The 22,610-nt window shown below is 32.9% G+C and overlaps 1 protein-coding gene across 4 annotated transcripts in view; it reads left to right on the forward strand.

Annotated features, from left to right (window-relative positions):
• The window catches only part of NAP1L1 (nucleosome assembly protein 1 like 1), a 29,722-nt gene extending 13,651 nt beyond the window's left edge, over nucleotides 1-16,071 (forward strand). The window contains exons 5-16 of one of the 4 annotated variants that reach the window (XM_016138203.2): nucleotides 5,252-5,393; nucleotides 5,659-5,739; nucleotides 6,457-6,585; nucleotides 8,175-8,246; nucleotides 8,994-9,133; nucleotides 9,574-9,719; nucleotides 9,810-9,829; nucleotides 11,324-11,446; nucleotides 12,094-12,123; nucleotides 12,635-12,682; nucleotides 13,697-13,767; nucleotides 14,459-16,071. In XM_016138203.2, coding sequence (XP_015993689.1) covers nucleotides 5,252-5,393; nucleotides 5,659-5,739; nucleotides 6,457-6,585; nucleotides 8,175-8,246; nucleotides 8,994-9,133; nucleotides 9,574-9,719; nucleotides 9,810-9,829; nucleotides 11,324-11,446; nucleotides 12,094-12,123; nucleotides 12,635-12,682; nucleotides 13,697-13,732 — 967 coding nt within the window. In that variant the 3' untranslated portion in view covers nucleotides 13,733-13,767; nucleotides 14,459-16,071. Of the gene's footprint in view, nucleotides 1-5,251; nucleotides 5,394-5,658; nucleotides 5,740-6,456; nucleotides 6,586-8,174; nucleotides 8,247-8,993; nucleotides 9,134-9,573; nucleotides 9,720-9,809; nucleotides 9,830-11,323; nucleotides 11,447-12,093; nucleotides 12,124-12,360; nucleotides 12,683-13,696 lie in introns of all 4 variants that reach the window. The other 3 variants (XR_001596111.2, XM_036238019.1, XM_036238020.1) reach the window with 3 other exon arrangements.
• Nucleotides 16,072-22,610: the final 6,539 nt, after the last annotated feature.

A 22,610-nucleotide genomic window follows, 5' to 3' on the forward strand; every position in this document is an offset into this window, starting at 1 on the left:
ATTTGGAGTTTAAAATTTTGCCAAGTACCGTCAATTTAGAGTTGGGCTTGTAAAGTTTATTTTGTATTTTGGTCCATCTCCACAGGAAAAATATTGATCTTAACCATTTCTGAGATTTGTTTAGAAGTTTGTTAGAAATGCACAAAATTAGAAGAAATACAGGTTTCTTATTTTTTTTATTGGTGATATAAATCAATAAGAGCAAAATTTTCTTCTTGTAATTTTGTTTACATGGCTTTATTATTTTAAGATCATCCACATTGCTATCCATATGAATCTTTAATAGCTTCTAGCCTCTAAATGTTGCCTAGGTCTCTGACGTTTGTTCACCATGTTTATTATATGTTTTTTCTTCGATGGGCACTTAGATTGCCTCCAAGCTCCTGAACACAAAGTTCATTGTAATGGTCATCCTGTACATGTCCTCTTAAGGAACTTTGTAAGAATTTCTTTGGGAAATGTACTAATCACTGACATATATAGTTATGGGATTTGCAAGCCTCGAGTACTTCCAGCTTGCTTTCTGGAATGACTGTGTTTAGTACATCAAAGTTGCTTTATCCTTGTGCCCTTCCAGTAATCGGCATCATTCAGCTTTATAGTTTTTGTATTTTTACCAAAGAGGTGCAGGCTTATTTTCTTTGTATTTTCTGATTTCTAATGAGCTTTGAGCTTCTTCTCTTCATGGTTGTTAGGCTTTTAGGCTGCTCATTTGTCCATTTTCCTGTTGGGGATACTGTTGTTTTCTTGTTTTGCAGGAGTTCTTATGTATTCTAGGTATTAATCCCTTATCAGTTTTAGACTTTGTAAATACTCTATGGTGTCCATTTCTATTAACTTAATCCATAGCATCCTCCATCTAACAGAAATCCTTAATTTTTATATTTGTTAAATGTTATGATCTATGATTTGTTCTTTTGAAGTTAAGTCCTTCTTTTTTCTTTCTCCATTTTTTATTCCCTAGTTTTACCTTTCCCCTTTAGGTCTTTAATCCCTCTACAGTCTACCTTTGTATTTGCTGTAAATAAGCATCCAGATCCTTTTTTTCTCTTTCTTTTTTAGTGAGCTAGTTTTTATAAAAGTTCATTAAATAATTCATTCTTCCTCCATTTATTTGTGATACCACCTTACTTGCATATCACTTTCTTATAAACACTAGTGTCTGTCTTTGAGCAGCATTCTTTTTCATTGATCTTTGTCTTTTGTCTTTGTCACACTTAATTACTATGGTTTTATGGTATGTTTTAATATCTGGCACGGTGAGTTGCTTTCCTCTACCACCCCGTGGTTGACCTAACCATCTGTAGATCTTATACATATATATGGTTGACAGTAAGTTTATCAAAGTTTTCTAAACAAAAAAACAAAAAACAAAAAACAAACTAAAATTTTGATAGCAGTTACATTGAATAGATAGATTAAAATGGCAGATACATAATATCTTTTTAATATTAAATTGCCTGATATATATCTTTATATATATTCAAATAATCTGTGTCTTTTACAAAATTTCTTAATAGTCTGTTCTTGATTAATTTCTGTATATGTTAGTTGTGTTGTTATTGTGAGAAGTATTTTATTTTTTAATGTCTTTTCTGGTTAGTTGTTCTGATACAGAGGAGGAAGGCTGTTGTTTTTTTAAAGTTGATCTTGTATCCAGAAACCTTGCTACACTTATTATAGCAATTCTTTATGTTTTTCTCCTACTGCAAAAGATCTTACCTGCAAATAATGGCGGGGTTAGCTCCTATATTACATGTTTATTTTTCTTTATAATTATTCAGGACTTTCAGTATTATGGTAAACATAAATTTTAAAGTGGGCATCCTTGTCTTAATCAATTCAGATGATCTTTGATGTTTTAATTTTTTAAGTACATACTAAATATATATTTTTGGAAGTAGTATTTTGGATATCAAACTAGTCTTGCATTCCTGGAATAAGTTTAATCATGCTGGATTGTTATACCACACCACTGAGTTGAATAGTTAATATCTTATTTAGGGTCCTTATTCATTAGTAAAATGAGCATATACATGTGTGCATGTATGTATGTACTATAAAAAAGCTTTCATGGTGGTAATTCTATCCCCTGGTTTTATAATCAAGATTTCAACTGCTTGAGGAAATAAACATTGGCTACTTGACTTTTTTCCTGTTTTCTGGAATAACTTGTATAATAGGAATTTTTAAATTTGTGATTATTTTCCCTTCATTCTGTATTTTGCATCTTCATTAATTTTGCAAGATGTCTCAAATCTTATGTTTTTAGAACCATCTTTTGACTTTCCATTTCCATATTGTTTTTTTGTTACTCTTCTGACTTTAATATTTCTTTCTTATTTGGCTTTACTCTCTTCCTCTTTCCAGTTTCTTTAAATACATGCTTAGTTCATTGGATTTATAAAAAAAAAATTGTATTTTTTCTTGGCTTAATAATCTGTTTTTGTAAAGTTCTGTGACTGTTAAGTGCGAAGATCTCTATGCTAAAATTACTGTTTCAAGCTTAGTAATTGTATTGTTCAGGATCTCTGTTTCTGCTTATTGATTACTGCTTGATCCAACAGTACTGGGAAAGATGTGTTAAAAATCTCTATTCTCCTTGTAATTCTGTCAGTTGTAGGCTGTAGTAAACTCTGATATCTTACTCTAGTATGAATGTTTGCTTCTTTATTAGTAATTTTAAACTCTTCATTTCTTTAAACTGGTAATGTTTTTAGGCTTCATTGGTACCATCTTTTCCTTGTTTTTAAATTTATTTTACTTTTTTTTTCTTTTTTTCTACAAGTCTGTTGAGTAGATTGAGTTGTTTTCTGTTGGTTTCAAAGTTAATGCATTTCTCTTTTGTTACTATGGTAAAGTGGCTCACAACCTAACACCTATGTTTATATACCCTTATTGATTTTTTTTACTTTACAGATACCTGTATTGTTTATAAATAACTTCTAGTCCTTTTCTTTCTTTCCTTCAGGGCAATAGTAAAATGTACCAACATATTTGACCATTCATACCTTATATATAGCATCTCCCTGGATTTTGTTTTAGATATTCAAAAATTATTTTTAATGAATGTAGTGAATGTCTGTGGCATACTTCCTGAAATGATATATATACCTGATACAATTTTTATTTTGTCTTCATATCTGAATAACATTTTTGCTATAAAATTGTAAATTCAAAGCTCTTAATTACTTTAAAAATTTACTTCATTTCTTGTATACAGTGTTCTCTTTCAAAGCCTGATTTATTTTGTAGGTTATTTGCTCTCTTCACTGAACTCTTAAGACTTTCCTTTTTGTCTTTGATAATTCATAAATCTAATTAACCTACCTGGGGTAAAAGTAAGGATTTTCATCTTTAACTATGAGAAATTTATCCTCATTTCTTTAGATATCCACCTCCTTTTGTGTCTCAGCTGTTGGTAAATTTGTCATCCATATCTCATAGCTTTTCTGTTGGTCTTTCCTGTTATCTTTCTGAATAGCTTTTCAACCTCCTGGACTTTTTCTTCAATTGAACCTATCGGGTTTGTTGGTTATTTTAGTTACTGTATATTTCATAATATTACCACCTTGTCTTAATTTTCTTGGTCTTGTCTCATATTGTTAGTATCTCCTCTCATTTCTTTAAGTATATTTGTATTCTGTTGAAATTCTTAGTTTAATAAAGCTGCTATAGATTATAAGTATTTTTCTTTCTTAGAAATTGTACTCAAATGTCTAGTTATTTTTGCCCTAGCACTTAGGGATACTGGGCTGCAAGAGTTACTCCAATAATAAATATTGAAAGAGAAATGAAGATCAGACTGGTTTGTGACAATCCCATGGAGTTTAAGAAGGGGCAAAATGAGCCTAAGCTAAGGAGAGCTCTAGTCACTTTAGATTCAAAGTTAGTTGACAATTGTGGGCAATTTTTTTTGACTCCTTTGGTTGCAACCTATTGTACCTGGATTGGCAGTGAGTGCTTGTGGGCTCTGAGCCAGTTCAGCTTTCATCAACTTCATGTTTTCTAAGGAACGCTGGCACTGTAAAAGGGTGGTGAAGAGGACAAGCAGTGTTGCAAGGCAAGCACAGAACTTAAAAAGCTTTTTTTCCAGCCTGTCCTCACTGCTACCATGCTGGTTATTCCCATTCACTCCCTAGGTGGTAGCTCACCCTGTACCAGTTAAAGACAGCCTTCAGTCTTACTCAAGTTGTTCATGGTGTTTGCGTATGTGTATTTATATGTATGTTTATGTTTATGTACTCTGAAAAAGTTGTTTCCTTATTGGTTCTAAAGTTTCCAGGGTTGGGTTTTTGAAACGGGCCTTGAGGAAGAGGCCAGCAGCCTCTTTGACAGAACATTAGGCTTTTTATTTTTAATTGTAAGACATAAAATTTGACATTTTAGGTTTTTTTTTTTCATTCTGATTATCTTAAGTTGTGGTTAAGTAAGATACTTGATTTATAACAAGTGGCAGGCAATTCTAACCTGGACTCTGGATTTCTTACACAGATTCCCTGAAGTTAGATAAATTTTGAGTGTGAACATTTGTGTGGTAGAGGTGTTTAAAAGGGGCTAACAGACAGGTCTTTATAACTTTTTTAAATATCTATGCCCAGTAAATTGTATGATATGAATTACATCAATAAAACTGCTATTTAAAAAAAATCCATGTCCCCTCTGCATAAAATATTACATTCTTATTTAATATAGTTTCAAATCCAAATTAAGAGACTATTTTTAACCTAAGACTGCATTTTAGTCTATGGCCGTGCTGCCCTGAACAAGCTCCATCCTTTCTGATCTCAGAAACTAAGCAGGATCAGGCCTGGTTAATATTTGGATGGGAGACCACCTAGGAAGACCAGGTACTGTAGGCATAACAATATACTGAGAAAATAAGGGATTGTAAGATGACAAGGTCCTTGCAAGGGTTGCCTCGCCTAAAAAAAAAAAAAAAAAAAAAAAAAAACTGCATTTTACAATTGAGATACCAACACTGATAACAAAGCTGAACTCAAGTACAGTGAAAGATTTGGGTTGACAATATGATTTATATTTTTTTGTTAGTTTACCTGATTAAATTTCTACTTTTGAATTCTTATAAATTGAGAGGTCCATGTATTTATCTCTTGAATTTTAATTACATTGAATTAGATCTACTTCATGTAGGAAACCTATCATTAACTAACTTTTATGCTTTAATTTCAATATGATAAAAGATGTGTGACTTGTGATGCTATGTAACCAGTGCTTTTTAACCTTTCAGCCTGCCTAAGGTAGTTAAAAGACGAGTGAATGCTCTCAAAAATCTTCAAGTTAAATGTGCACAGATAGAAGCCAAGTTCTATGAGGAAGTTCATGATCTTGAAAGAAAGTATGCTGTTCTCTATCAGCCTTTATTTGATAAGGTAATGCTTTTTACTGCTTTGTTTTATTTATCTAAAATTCAAGAGGATAACACAACCCTGGAAACAAACTTTAGACCTCAGCAAAATGGTTATTAGATTATTTGGGGAAACTATCAATAATAGCATTTTAAGTTGTGGTATGTGTTAATTAAATCTCAGTGCGTTCTTAATGAGAAACAGCTAGTTTTTAGTTTGGATGCCAGTGTTTTTATGCAAGTGTTTTTTTTGTTTGTTTGTTTTTTGTTTTTGTTTTTGTGTTTTGTAGCGATTCGAGATCATTAATGCAATTTATGAACCCACAGAAGAAGAATGTGAATGGAAACCAGATGAGGAAGATGAAATTTCGGTTAGTACCAACTTTAATTTAGTGTGTTTTATACCTTGGAAATGGTTTGTTTATTATAGATGGGTGAATACAGATGAGCCAGTGTCCAACCTGGTACCATATATGCCAAGATTCACTTTTTCTTTATGTTTTTATTGTACTTAACGTTTATAGAGTCATATAAACTTTTCCTTTGAACTTCATGATGACATGCAAAGAATTGTTCCCTTTTTTCAAGTCTTCTAAATGATTTGCCTACAGCTAACTAATAGATGGTAGAGCTGTGACACAAATCCAGGTGCTCTGTTACATGACCCTGTTTCTCCAGAATTGTTATTTTAATGTTGCTTGATTAATGTTTTGATTTAAAAAATGTAAAAGCCCCAGGCATTGAACAAGGTTTATATTTCTTTTGCTTTTCCTGTTTACTATGCTTAAAGGTCTTTATTTTGATAAAGTGAAAATTTTTTTTTCCTAAAACTTTTTCTTACAACTCATGGTCCTAGTGGTTCTCTTTGGAAGGGTATGATAAATGATAATAGCAGTATTTATAAAAGTAAGGTTTGGAATGGGTATCAGCAGTATTTACACAATTGGACTAGAACTATTTGGGCTGAAAGTTATAGCGATTGGGAGTTTGTTGGTTTTTATACTTCTGCTACTGCCTTTAAGTTAAGTAAGATTTTATGAAGAGGTCTAATCTAAGTATTCAATAATGTATGCTTGTCATTTATCAAGGAGGAGCTGAAAGAAAAGGCCAAGATTGAAGATGAGAAAAAAGATGAAGAAAAAGAAGACCCCAAGGGAATTCCTGAATTTTGGTTGACTGTTTTTAAGAATGTTGATTTGCTCAGTGATATGGTTCAGGTAATATTATTCATAAAAACACCAGTTTACCTCAGCAGGTATAAACCTTTGAAATTTAAATGTCTGTTATGACTAGTCTCTTCATTGTTGGCCTTTGTAGAATGATTGCTTTCCTTTGAAACAGCTGTTATTTGTAGAGGGAAAATTGCAGCTTTGATTAATGTAATCAGATAAATTATAATTCATTTTCAAAAATTAGATATTGAAATGGTTCCTTAATAATTGCTAATTATTGTCTGGTGCTTTCTCATGGCTCTGTGCCTTTTGTTTAGATGCTTAGTGTGAAGGTAGTATGGGAAGAGACTTAACAGTATAATTGTCTTACCCAAAAGACCTTTTCAGTCCCATACAACTATTCCAAAGACATTTGCATTTTTAAAAAATACTGTAAATGTCTTTAATTCTTACAGTTGTTACTTTCTCTGGGAAACTTTACTTCTAATCAGAAACATTTCTGGGCCACTACCCATCTGCACTGTAGTAATTGCCTTATATTGTGACCGTTGCAAGTTAATGTCAAGAAAAAGAAATTATCTCAAAACCATGATTGCCTATTGAATTCTACTTTAGCAAAGTAGTAAAGCATCCAGCAGAAGGAAAGAAAAAAGATCAGCTAACAGTAGCAGTTATAATCAGGAAACATTTTTAAAGCAAACATGCCTTTTTATTTATTTACTGATTTAAATTAAGTTTATTGGGGTAACATTGGTTTAATACAATTATGTAATTTTCAGGTGTACATTATAAATTGACATCTATATATTCTATTGTATGATCACCATCCAAAGTCTAGTTTCCTTCAACTACCATATATTTATCCTGTTTACTCACTTCAACTTCTCCCTACCCCCCTATATTTCACTCCCTTTATTCCATCTCCCTCTCCCTTTCTCCCCCATCCCTTACCATCTGGTAACCACTAGTCCATTGTCCATGTCCCTGAGTCTCTGTCTGTCTTATTCATTTGTTGCTTTTAGGTTTATATCCCACATATAAGTGATGTCATGTGATTTTCTACTTTTTCTGTCTGGCTTATTTCGCTTAGCATGATTATCTCAAGGTCCATCCATGTTGTCTCATATGGCAGTATTTAATCTCTTATGGCTGAGTAATATTCCATTGTATATGTGTACCACAGCTTCTTTAGCCAGTCATCTATCGTAGGACACTTTGGTTGCTTCCATGTCCTGGCCACTGTGAATAATGCTGCTATGAACATCGGTGTGCAAATATCTTTTTGGATATGAGTTTTCAAGTCTTTGGGGTAAATACCCAGTAGAGGGATTGCTGGATCATGTGGTAGATCAATGCTTACTTTTTTGAAGAACCTCCATACTGTTTTCAATAGTGGCTGTACCAATTTGCAGTCCCACCAGCAGTGTATGAGGGTTCCTTTTTTCCACATCCTCTCCAACATTTCAAACATGCCTTTTTAGATTTGGTTTTGTGCTCATTCAGTCTTTGTAATGATGTAGTCAATTGTTACGTAAAACTTCACTATGAAATATCAGCTAAGTGTTTATTTAGTAACAATACTAATACTAAAATGCCATATTGCTTATTTTAATGTTTTTTGTTTTAATTTGAAGGAACATGATGAACCTATTCTGAAGCACTTGAAAGATATTAAAGTGAAGTTTTCAGATGCTGGTCAGCCTATGGTAAAAGAACTTTGAAATACCTTTAATTTTTGACAGATGTTTACAAGTAGATAAATGAGGTGTGACATTCAAGGATTAGAGATGGATGTTTGAAGAAATTAAAACTGATACTTGCTACATTTGGTAGGAAGTAAATATTTGGATGTTGATATGTGATGCAACATTTATTCTTTTTCTTCTCTGAACATAACTGATCCTGTATTAAAAATCAGTAAAAAATAATAGCAAGGAATTATGAATAGGAATATAACTTATTCTGTAATAAAAAGTATATTTTGGGGAATTACATAAAATAGGAGATATTAGAGAGTCCCCACTTCCACATTATGAAAGATCAACAGCTTCTCCCCACAACCATCAGTATTATGTAAATTATGTGCAAACCTACTATACACTATAGATTCTTACATTGCATGTAATAAGGGGCTTTTTCTCTGTCAATCTAGGTTCTAGTCTAAGCTCTAAAGTCATATTTATGGGGATCGAGCGAAAAAGGGGGACTTGGTCAGTTTATTCAGCTGTGCCTAACCTTTTTTGTAAACATGTTACTAAATAGTGTGAGCTGAACTAAGTTTTATTCTGTTTGTTTTGTTTCTCATTTTGCTTTTAACATAATTTGGGATTTGTCTGATTATTTTCCAGAGTAGGAAAAACATCACTTAGAATTTTATGTTTGTAGAAATAACCAACATATTGAAATTAGTGATGTAGGAGTTTATAAATTTTTTATGCTTTTTTTTTTTTAAGAGTTTTGTCTTGGAATTTCACTTTGAACCCAATGAATATTTCACCAATGAAGTGTTGACAAAGACCTATAGGATGAGGTCAGAACCAGATGATTCTGATCCCTTTTCTTTTGATGGACCAGAAATTATGGGTTGTACAGGGTGAGTTTAATTTTACTACTTTAATAGAATGTTACATCTGTTTTTGTTTTACTTACAGTTTGTGATATTTAATATTTCCTAGTGTGTGTGTTTGATACATACATGCATGGGTTATCTACAGACATGTGAGTAAAATGTTTTCTGAGAAGAGCTCATCCATTTTTCTAGAATTTTTGGCTCATAGACTGTCACAGATATTTCTCCAAAGGAAGTGCACATTTAAATTATATTGTGAGTTTGCGGTAATTAATGTATTTACTGAGAAAATTTGTTTAGAAATAACATTTTTCTTTTACACTGCTGCAGAAAGCATTTGAACCAATTTTGCTCTCTAAAATTTGAAATCAAATCTACCATTGAATTAGAAAAATCTTAGCTCTCCTGGCAATTGAAAGTAATGCGTTTAATTGTGATAAATTTTTTTCCCTTTGTTTTGGAAGGTGCCAGATAGATTGGAAAAAGGGGAAGAATGTCACTTTGAAAACCATTAAAAAGAAGCAGAAACACAAGGGACGTGGGACAGTTCGTACTGTGACCAAAACAGTTTCCAATGACTCTTTCTTTAATTTTTTTGCCCCTCCTGAAGGTAAATACTGTTTTAGTGTGGGTATTGAAGACTATTTTATTATAAGCTTTAGTTTTTTATTAATTTGAATTTCTTTTCTTAATTTTGCAGTTCCTGAGAGTGGAGATCTGGTAAGCTGAATTGTTACTTGTTAAATTGTTTACTGTATATGAAATTAAAGGACTGGTTCTCAAAAATGGGGAGTGGGACAGTTCCTACTAGTATTTTGTTCTGAGGCTTGCAGTGCATTCGCAAGACCTTTATGCATCTGTAAAATTATTCCATTCAAAATGCTTATAGTGCTTCCACTGAGAGATGCTGAAAAGCTAAAGGCTTTTTTTTTTTTTTTTTTGAGACTTAGAAATATTGCTGTAAAGAATTCAAGTTTTCAAGACGATAATTCTCTTCCTCATTGAAACTAGAATGTACTGTCATTTAAACTATTTACTAAACTTATCTAACCACACTCTAGTTAGAACTCTTTCTATGCTTATTATTCCAATGGAAATACGGTTTTATATATGTATATATAGCCAAGATGTAAGAAATGTGCCTGGCACATAGCTTAGAATGAGGAGTAACCTTAAAGAAGCCTATACAGGCAGGGTAGGTTAGGTATGTTTTGAATTTGGTTTTCATTGGCAAAGTTTTTAAATTTAAATTAACTGATGTAGTTTAAATAGTTTTATACATATATGGAATTAGAAATTATGTTTATGTGAATAGTTTTGAGTTGGAACAGTTTTGGCTAATTAGACCAGATCTGCAAACGGCAGGTATTTCTGTATGTTGTAAAGAGTGATCGCTAGCTTAGCTCAAAATGTCTTTTATAGGATAAAAATGGGGAATAGAAAGTGGCAAGTGAATTTTAGGTAAAAATAACTACTCATGAGCATTAATTAAGAGTTTCATTCTATTTTCATGTCAGGGGATGGATTGGAATTTGTGTTCGTGTGTGTGTGTGCGCGCGTGTTTGTGCGCATGTGTGTTTTAACTCTGCTACCAAATATTGATAACAAAACAGTCTTGAGTACTTACGGATAGACTGTCTCCAATTTTGAAAAATTTCAGCAGCATTGCAGTGCTGTGCTTTGCCTTTAAATAGAAATCCTAGATTAACTCAGTCTTTATCAAGTGGGAATTTGTCTCCTTATTTGGCATTATACAGTTGCTTGGATGCTATCTTTTAGGAAGTGTGAAATCATCCTCTGTGGTCTTGTATTATGTGTCATATACTTAATGTTATTCATGAAAGCCTGAGACTTTTTCTTACATTTGGTGTTTTCAGTAACTAATACTTTAAAAAAGAAAATTGCAGTCATATAACAAAGTTGCTTTTTTAATCTTTTATGCCAGAAAAAAAAAGGCAATAAGTAGTTCTGATTTTTTATTTCCTAAAGTTTCTCTGAGTATGTACACTGGCCTGCTAACTTTCTTTTATTAAAAACCTGTAAAGCTAGAGCATATGTAGATGCCTATTTGAACACACACATAAGCTAGTTTAAAAATGATGGGAAATTAAAAATGAAGCTGAGAGTTTCTTCATAATTTAAACCCGAGAGTCTCCCATATGCCAAATTAAATAACCAAGTTATTACATTTTATGTTTTTTTTTTCTTAAATAGGATGATGATGCTGAAGCTATCCTTGCCGCAGACTTTGAAATTGGTCACTTTTTACGTGAACGTATAATCCCAAGATCAGTGTTATACTTTACTGGAGAAGCTATTGAAGATGATGATGATGATGTGAGTGAATCTGAATCCTGCAATAAAATCATTGAGTGAGGGTATGATAGTCAGAATTGGTGAGAGATTTAATGAATAGATGTGATTTTTGGAAAGCAAGATAGACTAATGCAATTAGGATAATTACTGATGTTCTATAGATTACTTCCCTTGATTTTTCTAAATGGGCCTTCTTTGGATTAATTAGTAAAACTTTTCTATGTTTGATTAGTGTTATAGATCTATTGTACTCTTGTCTTTGACCAAATAGAACAAATATAGAACTTGTATCCGAATAAATATTAAATAAGGTAAAATTAGGCTGCCCTCAAATGTTTTGGATCTCTTTACTGCTAAATGACAATCATTCAAATAGGCTTTAGATATTTTTTGTGCGGTGTGTTCCACACATAAGTACAGTGATAGTTGTATGATCATGTTTTATCCACAATTGTACTATGCTCTAAATTTTCAAATTATCAGGTTTATTTAATGGCACTGAGCTGAGTGATTCCGACAGCAATTGGCCTTTTTAAAATTCATAATCAGTCACCTTAGGGAAAGTATTTTTCCTCTTAGGTATTAGTGAATACAATGCTGGATGAAACTAATGTTGTTCTCAGATATTTGTTATCTTCATTCAAACTTGATCCTTTTTCCTTTTTTAGTATGATGAAGAAGGTGAAGAAGCGGATGAGGTAATGTTTACCAAATGAGCCAATAATTCTCTGTTTAACACACTAAGAAGCAAATTGAGTGACTTATGTATTCCTTTGCTCTAATCATTATTCTGTGATATGGGATAAAAACTTTTTTTTGGAAAAAATTATGATTTTAGAATTCTACAGCCAAACAATGTATGTATAAGGTTTCAATAAATAAATTGCAAAACTCAGAACATTTTTTTTATTTCAAATAATTCTGTTCTGCTGCAGGGTTATCAGCTCTTTGAAGAAGTCAAAAGCTGCAGTAAACTTTTTCAACGTTGGCTGCAGTAAATCTTTTCAATAAAAGCTATCTGGATGTCTCAAGTTGTGTTGGGAAATTTTTCATATTAGAAGCTTTCAAATTAAATTGCATTGTCACCAAACTCTAATCATGAAAATCTCTTGACCTATAGAGTAATTTGTATTAAATTCTCCCTACATTATGAGCCATTTCTTGCTACTGTGTACCTACTTCATGGATGCATTTTGAACTTTAATATAGGAAGGGGAAGAAGAAGATGAGGAAAATGATCCAGACTATGACTCAAAGGTGAGCAAAATCAGTGCTATGTTCTGTTAATTTTAAGGCGGGTTAAATAAAAATTGGTGTTTACAAATGTAAAGTTTATTTTTGTCCTTTAAAGTCTTAAAAACTCATTAACTGGAGATATATTAAATCCACACTGGCATTTCAATAGTACATGTGATTTCAATGCACCTCTCTTAAACTTTTATTTTGGGTTTTGACCTTGTATTTTTCATAGTTTCAGGGTAAGTAATCCCTAGGATTCTGTTTCAAAGGCACATAATTGTGGACTTATTTATTTATTTATTTATTTAGAAGCATTTTAAATTACTTATAGCTTGTAGTCTCAGGTGGTTTTTCCTTTGAAGGAAAGCTTATAAATAAAGATCAGTTTTTAAATCATCTGCATGCAGGAATGCTTGGGAATAGGGTATCAGTACTATTAGATTCTTCCAGTCACCTTGTTCTTCATCTCTCAAGAGTCCCACTCTGTTATTCCTAGAATTTGTCATATCAGGGTTGGTAAAGGCCTTTATCCTCCCACAAAATTCATAGTGCACTTTTATCAGGATTCGTTTGAAACTTTGTTTTCTTTTTAATACATTCATTTATTTGGTAAATACTATAAAATATTCAGAAGGTACTTTAACCTAGTGAACAGGAAAGAGAGAAGGTAGCTAAAAATCAAATTAAGTATGAATCACTTATTATTATGAATGGAATCAGTATTTTTGAATAACTGATCTATAAAAGCAGAAATAATGGGTGATATGACTAACAAATTGCTTGATTATTTAACTTTTTAAGATTATGGCTCAGGGTGTCTCATGGAGTTCATTCTACAATGTAAAATTGGGACTTCAGCATTTTTGTGACTTGCTAATGTTTGAATAAATTATTTGCCATCATTGCTATACCCTTAATTTGGCAAAAATTTTGGCAGACAGTGAGATAATGTGATTTTAAGGTAATTAATTACTATTGAAAAATTAAGCAGAGTAGAAAAAGATAGATTGACTTGTTGTTTTCCTTTAACAGAAGGATCAAAACCCAGCAGAGTGCAAGCAGCAGTGAAGCAGGATGTGTGTGGCCTGAGGATAACCTGCACTGTAATAGCCTAAACACAATTATTATTTACTTACAGCCTTATGTTTTTGTATTTTCTTGGTAGACTCAGTAATTTTTTTAAAAGAAAGGAATGGATATTTTAAAGACCAATTTGTTCTACCTAGCATTTTAACTTTAGTTTTTCTGCCAGATGTGTTGAATGCAGAAATTCTTTCACACATTTTCATTCATTGCCACATAGTTTGGTTCTTCTGGAGTATTTTTATCGTGTAACTATTAGATTACAGTTATGAAAATAAACAACTGTTAAATGAAACAGATTTTTTGTTATGCTTTTTTTTTTTTTTTCCTGAAGAACCAAAGTATTTTTTCAGCTGGTAGTGAAATGGGTTTAGATTTGCTTGCACAGGCTCTGCCTTCATAATTTTGTTTTAGAAATTTAGTGCTCATACAAAGACATTTCATCATTTTAAAAAACGAAAACAAAACTTGTTAAAACAAGTATATGGTTAAGAATTTCCAGTAAAATGACATGTATTGACTTAGATCGTTAATGGATTTTTGTATTTTAGGTTACATAGTTAACTGTAAAGAACCCTAACTTAGTAGTATGGTTATTGGTTACCACAGGGAGGTAAATAAAACCTAGTATTTTCAGAAGTTAAGCTTCATTATTTTAACTGTACTTTTAAATTTAACTTCCATTAACTAAGCATCTTTTCTTTGTGGTAGGGTCTACCTTCTGCTTCCCTGGAAAAGGATGAATTTTCATCATTTGACAAGCGTATATCAAGTTTTTTTGTTTGTTTGCTTTTGTTTTTGCAGCGTAAAATAAAAATGTCAAATATAATTTTAGTTCTCACAAGATAATGTCTTAATTTTGTACTAATTCAGGTAGAAGCAGTCATAGCTTTAATTAAGTGTTGTACCTAGAGTACTATATTGAAGAAGAGGGTGCCAACTTTGGAAGAGGTGTACTGCATCTCCTAGTAAGAAAGTGTGGAAAAGAAAAACAAAATCTTAAATAATCTTAAATGATGTAATGTTTGTTTTTTTTTTTTTTTAAGAAAAATTAAAAAGTTAAGGTTTATTTTTTCTTTTTTTCTGGTTAGAATGAGAGGGCCCCAAACCTCTATAGTTCCAATTCTTATTGCTTAAAATATGTTATTTACCCATGCTTCTGTTTACTATGTATTAAAATGGGTAGTACTGTTTACTTAACTACCTCACAGATGTGTTATGCATATTAAGTTAAATTTTATGAAATGTTTCTCAACCTTATAAAAACTTAAAAATTTGGACCTGTTTGCACCACGAGTCTAATATTCAGCATTTTATTCATTCCATGGTTTGATAAATTGGGAAACAAAAATTAAGTGCTTTATTCTGAATTTGGTCAGATAACACTTTGGCTCCTATTTTAATAGAAGTGGATGGATAACTATTTCAAAAGGTTCAGGATTGTTTTTAGATATTTTAGTTATGACCATGTTGTAGAGATCATGGGACCAAAAAAAAAAAAACAAAAACCCCATTTTTAGGGGGGGGGAAATGCTATTAAATTTGAGACTGTAGAGCCACCTTTAAAATACCTCAGGCTAATTACTGTTATTTTTTTTGTGGTGAACATAAAAGCTTTGACAGTGAAGGTGGACTTAACTGGATTATAATTAGAGGACAGCTTAGAGTTTCTACTCTTAATAAAATTATATAGGTTCATTTTTAGAGGCAATAGAGCTTCTGTTTTGAAATTTTATTATGAAGGTCTTGGAACATGGACAAATTTTGTTATTTGCGTAGTACTATCCATTCTGCTCCTGAGATTTTAATTAACTACTGGAAATCCTTAACCAACTGCAATAGTTTGTAGGGGGGAAAAAATGCCGTGAAAGCACCTTATGTTTTTCCTCTTAGTTTTCTAATGATTTTGGTTGCTTTGATTAGACATTCTGTGCTGATTTTTTTTTTTTTGTACCCATAGCTCATTTGAACACAGCTGAACTTAAAAAAAAATTTTAATCTAAACATAGGATTCCATTTTTAATGAACTTAAAGTAGCAAAACCACTGGGTTTTTTTGTTTATTTGTTTGGGTTTTTTTTTTTTTTTTTTTTTACTCTAGGAAATAGCTATTGCCAAAGTGAAGGAGTAGATACTATTTTGTCTTGTTATGTAAGGGTAATGTGGTTTGCAGAGGAATTGTTCTCTTAATAAAGTTGGAGTTTTAAGGGATATCAGTGTTCATCTATGCCATTTCTCCAGTTCCGAAATGGTTCTATTCCATTCTAGAAATTCGAAATATGTAATTTGAAATCGTTAATAAAATTTGCATTTAATTTTATAAAATGTACTGGTGATATTTTGGGTTGTTTTTTAATTTAAAAAGTGACTATACTTTTTTTGGAAGAAGAGAGTAGAGATGCTTAGAGTAGGCTATTCTGTGGTTAGTCCACAGTGGCCCATAAATTTGCATAATTTCAAGTTGTGAGCAACCTCCCAAGCCCTGCAATATGAAGTTTGTTGGTGGAAGACTAGAAAGGAAGGAATTCTGCAGTTCTGCAGATTTTATTCTGTTAACTGTAGCCATTTTTGAGACACTTAAATTTTATCTTTACCTTACATTTTCTGTTTATAGTTTTCTCTAGCCCATGCATTGGCTACCAAGAAGTTTTCATTTTTTCCCTCCAGAAATTGTAAAATCCAATATGATTACCTACAAATAATTTGAAAATATTTTTTAACACTTTATGGTCATTCAAATATGATAAGCAGAGGACAGCAGATCCATAAATTGATTAGTTTTTAGTTCTATAAATTGATTAGATTGGATGTCTGAAAGTTAAGTTTATGTAATCCTCTCAGAATTATTTTACCTAGTTCACCAAAGCAGTAATTGTGACAAAAATTGTGTGGAATTGGTTCGGAGTAGTACTTAAGAAAAAATGGGATTCTACCTCTATTTCCTTTTTAGCTCATTTAATAACATAAACCTGAAAAGGAGACAGTAGCTTTAATAGAAATGTTTTCATTCTGTGGATAGGTTACTGACATTGATTAGTATATGATGTCCCCTAAGATAACTGAATTAACTTTATATTACTGCTCCTTGTAAGACAGTATGAATTTGTGGGTTTATCTGAGTTGTAGGCCATTTTAAATTTTAAAAATAAATACAAAACTTTGAATTATTTGTGAAAACCTCATACCAGGCAGATGTATTAAACAAATATTCAAATATTCTTTGGATGCTTGGCTTCAGGGCTTGGTTTAGGATTTGAGTCCATTTATTTAGGTTAGTCTTATAAAAATTTTAGCCTTTAATTCTTTGACTGTTTAAATAAAGCCAGATGTTATTTTAAATGAACAGATTAGATGGATAGCTTAGAAAGAAGCATACATTCTTTATAGGAATCTTAGAAAGGAAAAATTATATGCCAATTTATTTTTTAAACTGCACTGTATATATATTCAGTAATTGTAAACTGGATTTTGTTTTAAAAATGTTCATAATTTAGGTAATTTGCTACGTAAAGCACTAAGTCTAATAGCTAAAAATGTGAATGATAACTGAGATTAACTTATAGCTATATAGTGATTTTGTATACTGACTTAAGAATTCAGATATTAAACTATAACTTTAATAAAAAGCCAAGTTCTTGGACTGATTAAGAACAACTTACATGACTTCAGAGAAATGAAAACATCTTTGTTGGAGTGTGAAATTACTTAAGGTTAAGTGTTTATCCATGAGAAAATTGATGTATTTAGTTAATTATATTGTCAAAAAATATAATGTGCTTTGTATCTTGTGTTTCTTCCATTCGACATACTGTACTTTTAGGTTTTTCAGTTTAAAAATTAAAGTTTTAACTAATTTTAAGTATAAAATAAACTGAGTATAACAATTTAGAAATAATAAATTGCCAGCAGGAAATAAGTCTTTAATCCATTTGTTCAATTTTGATATTCAGGATAAATTATTGCTTAAAATTGGTGCTTTTCAGTTCTTCATATGTTTTCAACATAAAAGCAAGAAGGACGAACTGGGGATAAGTGATCAAAATACAAATGCCAGAAGTTGATATCTCAGTGTTAACGGTATTAGTATTAATAATTTTGTAAGTCATAATGAAATTAGGCAGTTGTGGCTCCGAACTTTTCACGGAGTGGTAAAATGGTTTCTGCCAGATTACTCAAATTGTGTGTAAGAGCTTTTAGCAAGAATTTCAAGGATGAGTAGTGAGGGATGGAGCTTATGAGCAGAAAGCAGTTCAGGTGAAGGTACTGGAGGAAATAAATGAAGGTCCTTAAGTAGGAAATTTAAGGGTATTGAAAGACTAGATGTAGAGATACAAGGGGCCGCGCCATGAAAGACAGTCTTAGAAATCCTTTAAAAGAGTTTAAAACACTGAAAACCACTGTTCAGGGTATTTCAAGTGAGGATAACCTTGCCATGAAGGTAATTTTTAAACTAAGATTTGATAAGCCTATTGAGAGTCAGCCACTTGAAGGTAAGAACATATATGCTGGAGGCCTCAAGACTACCTATGATGAATCCTCTTAAAGTCAAGTTCCAGAGTTCTTTTTTGGGGGGCGGGGGAGTGCTTTATTGATGTTTCAGCTTTTCTCTAACAGGAATAATAGTTGAAAGAATCCCTGTATATTCTTAGATCATTTGATTTTGTTACTTAGATTCATATTCTTACGCATAACAGTTTTTTAAAACCTTCGACAAGATTGTGGGCATTATGCCCTTTACATTCTAAATGCTGTTTTCTTACTACAAAGACATGATTGTAGAGAATTTTACTATGCAATCACAATTCATTTAGATACCTAAATCATTCCAGATTTGACCAGTGGTATCTTTATCAAATTTTTATGCACTTTTGTTGTGTCTTATGTCATTTGAGCACTTAACTGTATAGTTGAAAAAGACTTGGGTGGGGGGTCGTCTCATCTTAGGCTTTTTCCTCTAAGGATTCCAGGTTTTTTTTAGTGGGGAATGGCATTTAGAAAACAGGTCTGGGTGTTGGGTATGCTTATTTCTGGGATGTCCTTGTTTCTAGGTCTTATCAGGCGATGGAAAATACATCCAAAATGACATACAGTGAAGTACTTCACAGTTTATCCAACATAATAGGATTCCAAGCCTTACCCTAGTCCATATTGGTAATTATCTTCACATAGGTGGAGTTAGTAGCTGATCCAATTGGGAATTGTAGGTAAGGTGGTTCTACAGGAATAAAAAATGAATAAAAAATAGAAAAGATCTAATTTTAGACTAAAACTTTGTAACATAAATGACTAAACATTTTGAATTTAGGAATTAAACGATTTATACACTGGGTAGTAGATTGTTTAAACATAGGCTTTGGAGTCTAACACTTGTTCTTTCAGGCTTAGTTTTACTATGACATTCTCCAAAACACCAAGTTGTAGTTAGCCCATCCTATACATCCCAAACATCTACCTGGATGGACAGTCTAGGGGTGGACAATGAGATAGGTGTTTTGAGAGCAGATGTGGTTTTAGGCTTAGATTAGGCCAGTTGATGTTTTCAAAAGTAGAGGCTGAATCTATTGTTTTTGCCATTCAATTGGTTTGGTGAGTAGACCTAGAACCTTTGGAGTATCTTCAACATAAACAACCCAGCCTGTGTAACCTCTCTTTGCATTGTTACAGCTCTGCTTGGCTGCCTTTTCTTTCACTTCCTGCCATGTGTGCATATATCTTATTGATTCAACATAGAGTCACCTTTTTATTGAATTAATACTCTGGTTCTTCAGTTCCGAACTGAAGTACTCTAGAGATGCTTGCAATTGGATTTCCTGATTTTCTATATTGGGCTTTGAAGATGGTAGGTATACAGCAAATTTTTTGTGTATGTAGATTTCTTAGGATTCATCTGGACTCCTTCCAGTGTACCACCCATGATACTATGGGGCCATGTAACAAGTTACATGATTGCTTCTCAGTAGTTGAATCTCAAGTTGACTGAGATAGTCCAAGATCCTTTGTAATTACCACAGTCCTACCTACTTGAGTTGTTTATATTGAGAAAACCAATAAAACAACAAAGCTGCACTGTGTATTGTTTTGTAAACTCAGTGGGACTATTAGAATGTGGAGAGTATATCAGTGGTTGTAGCAGTTACCCAGTACCACATAACAAAACCACTGCCAAAACTTAAAACATTGACAAGATTTCCTTTGCTGACTTCTTGGATAGTTCATTATTGCTCTACTGAACATCAGCAGGGGCAGCTTTTGAAGGAGAGAGAATTAAATCATCTGAAGTTTCTTCATGTGCAAGTAGTTGTTGCTAGATGAAATTTCAGGTGGGATGTGGCCAGAGCTCTAGAGATTGCCTTACAGGAGAGTGGTTGGTTCCCAAGTTAGGTAAATGGATCCCTTTTATGACCTACACTGGGAAGTTGTCACTTCTGTACTCTATTCATTAGAGTCAGCCGCAAACCCACCAATGGGAGGTAGCTACATCTTGCTGGAGGAATGATGACAAATGTTAAGTATAAAATAACCATTAGCTATAGACTTCTAAGGCTGGGTATAATATACAGTGACGGGTTCAGAGGAAAACTATGTTGCTATACTGTTAGCATTATAAGTCAACATTTTGAAAACATGTATTTAACCACTTAAGATAATAGAAATCCTGTTTGAGGATGGTAATTTTATATGTAAGGATAGAAGTTTGGTGTATTGAACTAGTATTTCTTTGGCCTCTGAGAGACCCGTACACTGGCTTCCTTGCACATATTCCTGTGTGCACAAATAGTGGTTAAATGAGCACTTTTATTTAAGCTAGAGATTTCAGAATATCAATTTTAGAGACCAGAGTTAATCTGTACTTAATTTTATAGTTATCAGAAAGAGGTTTCCAACCCCTGGTTTGCTGTCCTGGGCATGGCATAAACTTGTTAAAGTTGCTTTAGTGTTTGAAATAGTTGCTGCGGCTCAACCATTATATCCAGGTTCTAGGCAATACGTGGGTGGAAAGAGGCAAAAGACTCCTGGCACCTTAACTATCTTTAAAGAAGAGGCTATGATTTGTTTCTAGAAAACCCAAGAAAGAGGTAAATGTAGATCTGGACATCTAGAGCCGAAGCTGAGTTTGTTAAGAATTGGAGAATGGAGGTTGAGATTACAGTCACATTGGCCACATACGCTGAAGGAACAGATTTACAAAAGGATTATTTGATCATAGATTTCCTGGAACACATGAGGCAAATAACTGCATTTCAAAAATAAGTAAATGAGCCCCAGAAAGGTAATTGAGTACACCCCCCAAAGGATGCGTTCTGACTGGAGTCCTAAATCTTCAAGGTTCTCACTTTATGTTGCATAATACCTTTCCTAGAACCGTCCATACGCAAATGAGGTTGAGAAAATGACTTAAAAGTGTAAATAGAATCTCATTAGAAACAACTAGTTTCTGACTTGTGAAGGGATGCTAATAGTTATTCAAACAACAATGATTTACTTAAGTCAGGTAGTTATGAATTGTGTAGCAATTTTGTTGCCTTTAAAATGGATATTGGTTGCTGCTGATGGGTTTAGTGGCAATGTGGAAGCTTGCCATAAAAAGAATTCCTGGGTTTTATCTTTGGAATCCCTTTCTGGGCCTGGCTACCTTACAGAGAATTCTCTCATTTCATCCCTTTTACTCTTTGGTCCTCCCTGTGATGTAATCTCCACCCTCCAGTTCTTACTCTACAAGCCTGAGTTCTTCTATAGTAAACTTTCCATTTACAGCACCCAAGCAATTTTATTATATATACTACATCTATCTTCATCCTCTAATTTTTGGAAAGAATTAATTTATACTAATTGCTTTTTCTTTCTTGGTAACACCTAAAAAAGGTCTTTGCTCATTTATTGATTTTTTTTTTTTTTTTGCAGATGTCAGTATCAAACAGTCTCCTCTTAGACTATGTGCTATAATGTAATAGAACACTACCGAAAAGAGAGTTGTCTTTGGAATCTAGTCCCTTAAATAGAGAAGTTGGCCCAAGTGGCTAGCTATCAGATATTTGAGTTGCAAACAACAGGAACATTTACTTAGTTTGAGTAGAAGAGGACTTAGGAAAGGACATTGGGTGCTTTGGGGCTCTAAATGGAGGGCAGAGGCTTGGATGTTATTCAGCCATGGCAATGCTCAAACTAAAAAGTTCACCAGTGCTTCCACTGTCAGTCACTATAGAATACCTGATGCTTCTCTACTGGCACCCTGAAGATCCAGAAGTCAGAGTATCAATACTTGAGTAGTAGCAGTTTTGTGACACCACAGGATTGGTTCTTCTAGGTCTTCATTGGGCTACCTTTCCTTGTTCAACGGTGGCGTCTCCTATGTGCTGAACTTAATAGCAAAAAGAAGAAAGCCAAACCCTGCTCCATTTTATCCACTCATTTTTCATTTGCCACTTCAAAGCTAATATTACCCTGACATGTATCTAATGCATTACCAGACTCTCCTGGACCCAATTACTTGTTGAACATCTTCAATATAATGTCTATTCAGACTGCCTTCCCTGTTTTGAATAATAGCAATATATTTCCAGCGAGAACTAGTATTTAGTCTCCTTTGGTTTAAGTGCTGTTGGATCAGCACTTTTTCAGCCATCTCCTGTGGTGATCCACTGCACTATTAGGTACAATGATGAAACATTGTCATCCAAAATATTAACTAATCAAATAGGAAGTAGTGAAATATGATTAGGAAGGAATTAACCAAAAGAAATCTAAGAGGTGGGATTTGAACTGGTCTCTTTAATGGTTACAGAAGATGTGGGGAAACAAAGCACAAGTAGATAGCGGAGCTCACCATGTCGAGTCAAAGAAGAGTAAATTGTAAAGGTAAGTAA

Source organism: Rousettus aegyptiacus, unplaced genomic scaffold, assembly GCF_014176215.1.
Source record: "Rousettus aegyptiacus isolate mRouAeg1 unplaced genomic scaffold, mRouAeg1.p scaffold_m13_p_2, whole genome shotgun sequence".
Taxonomy (NCBI): Eukaryota; Metazoa; Chordata; class Mammalia; order Chiroptera; family Pteropodidae; genus Rousettus; species Rousettus aegyptiacus.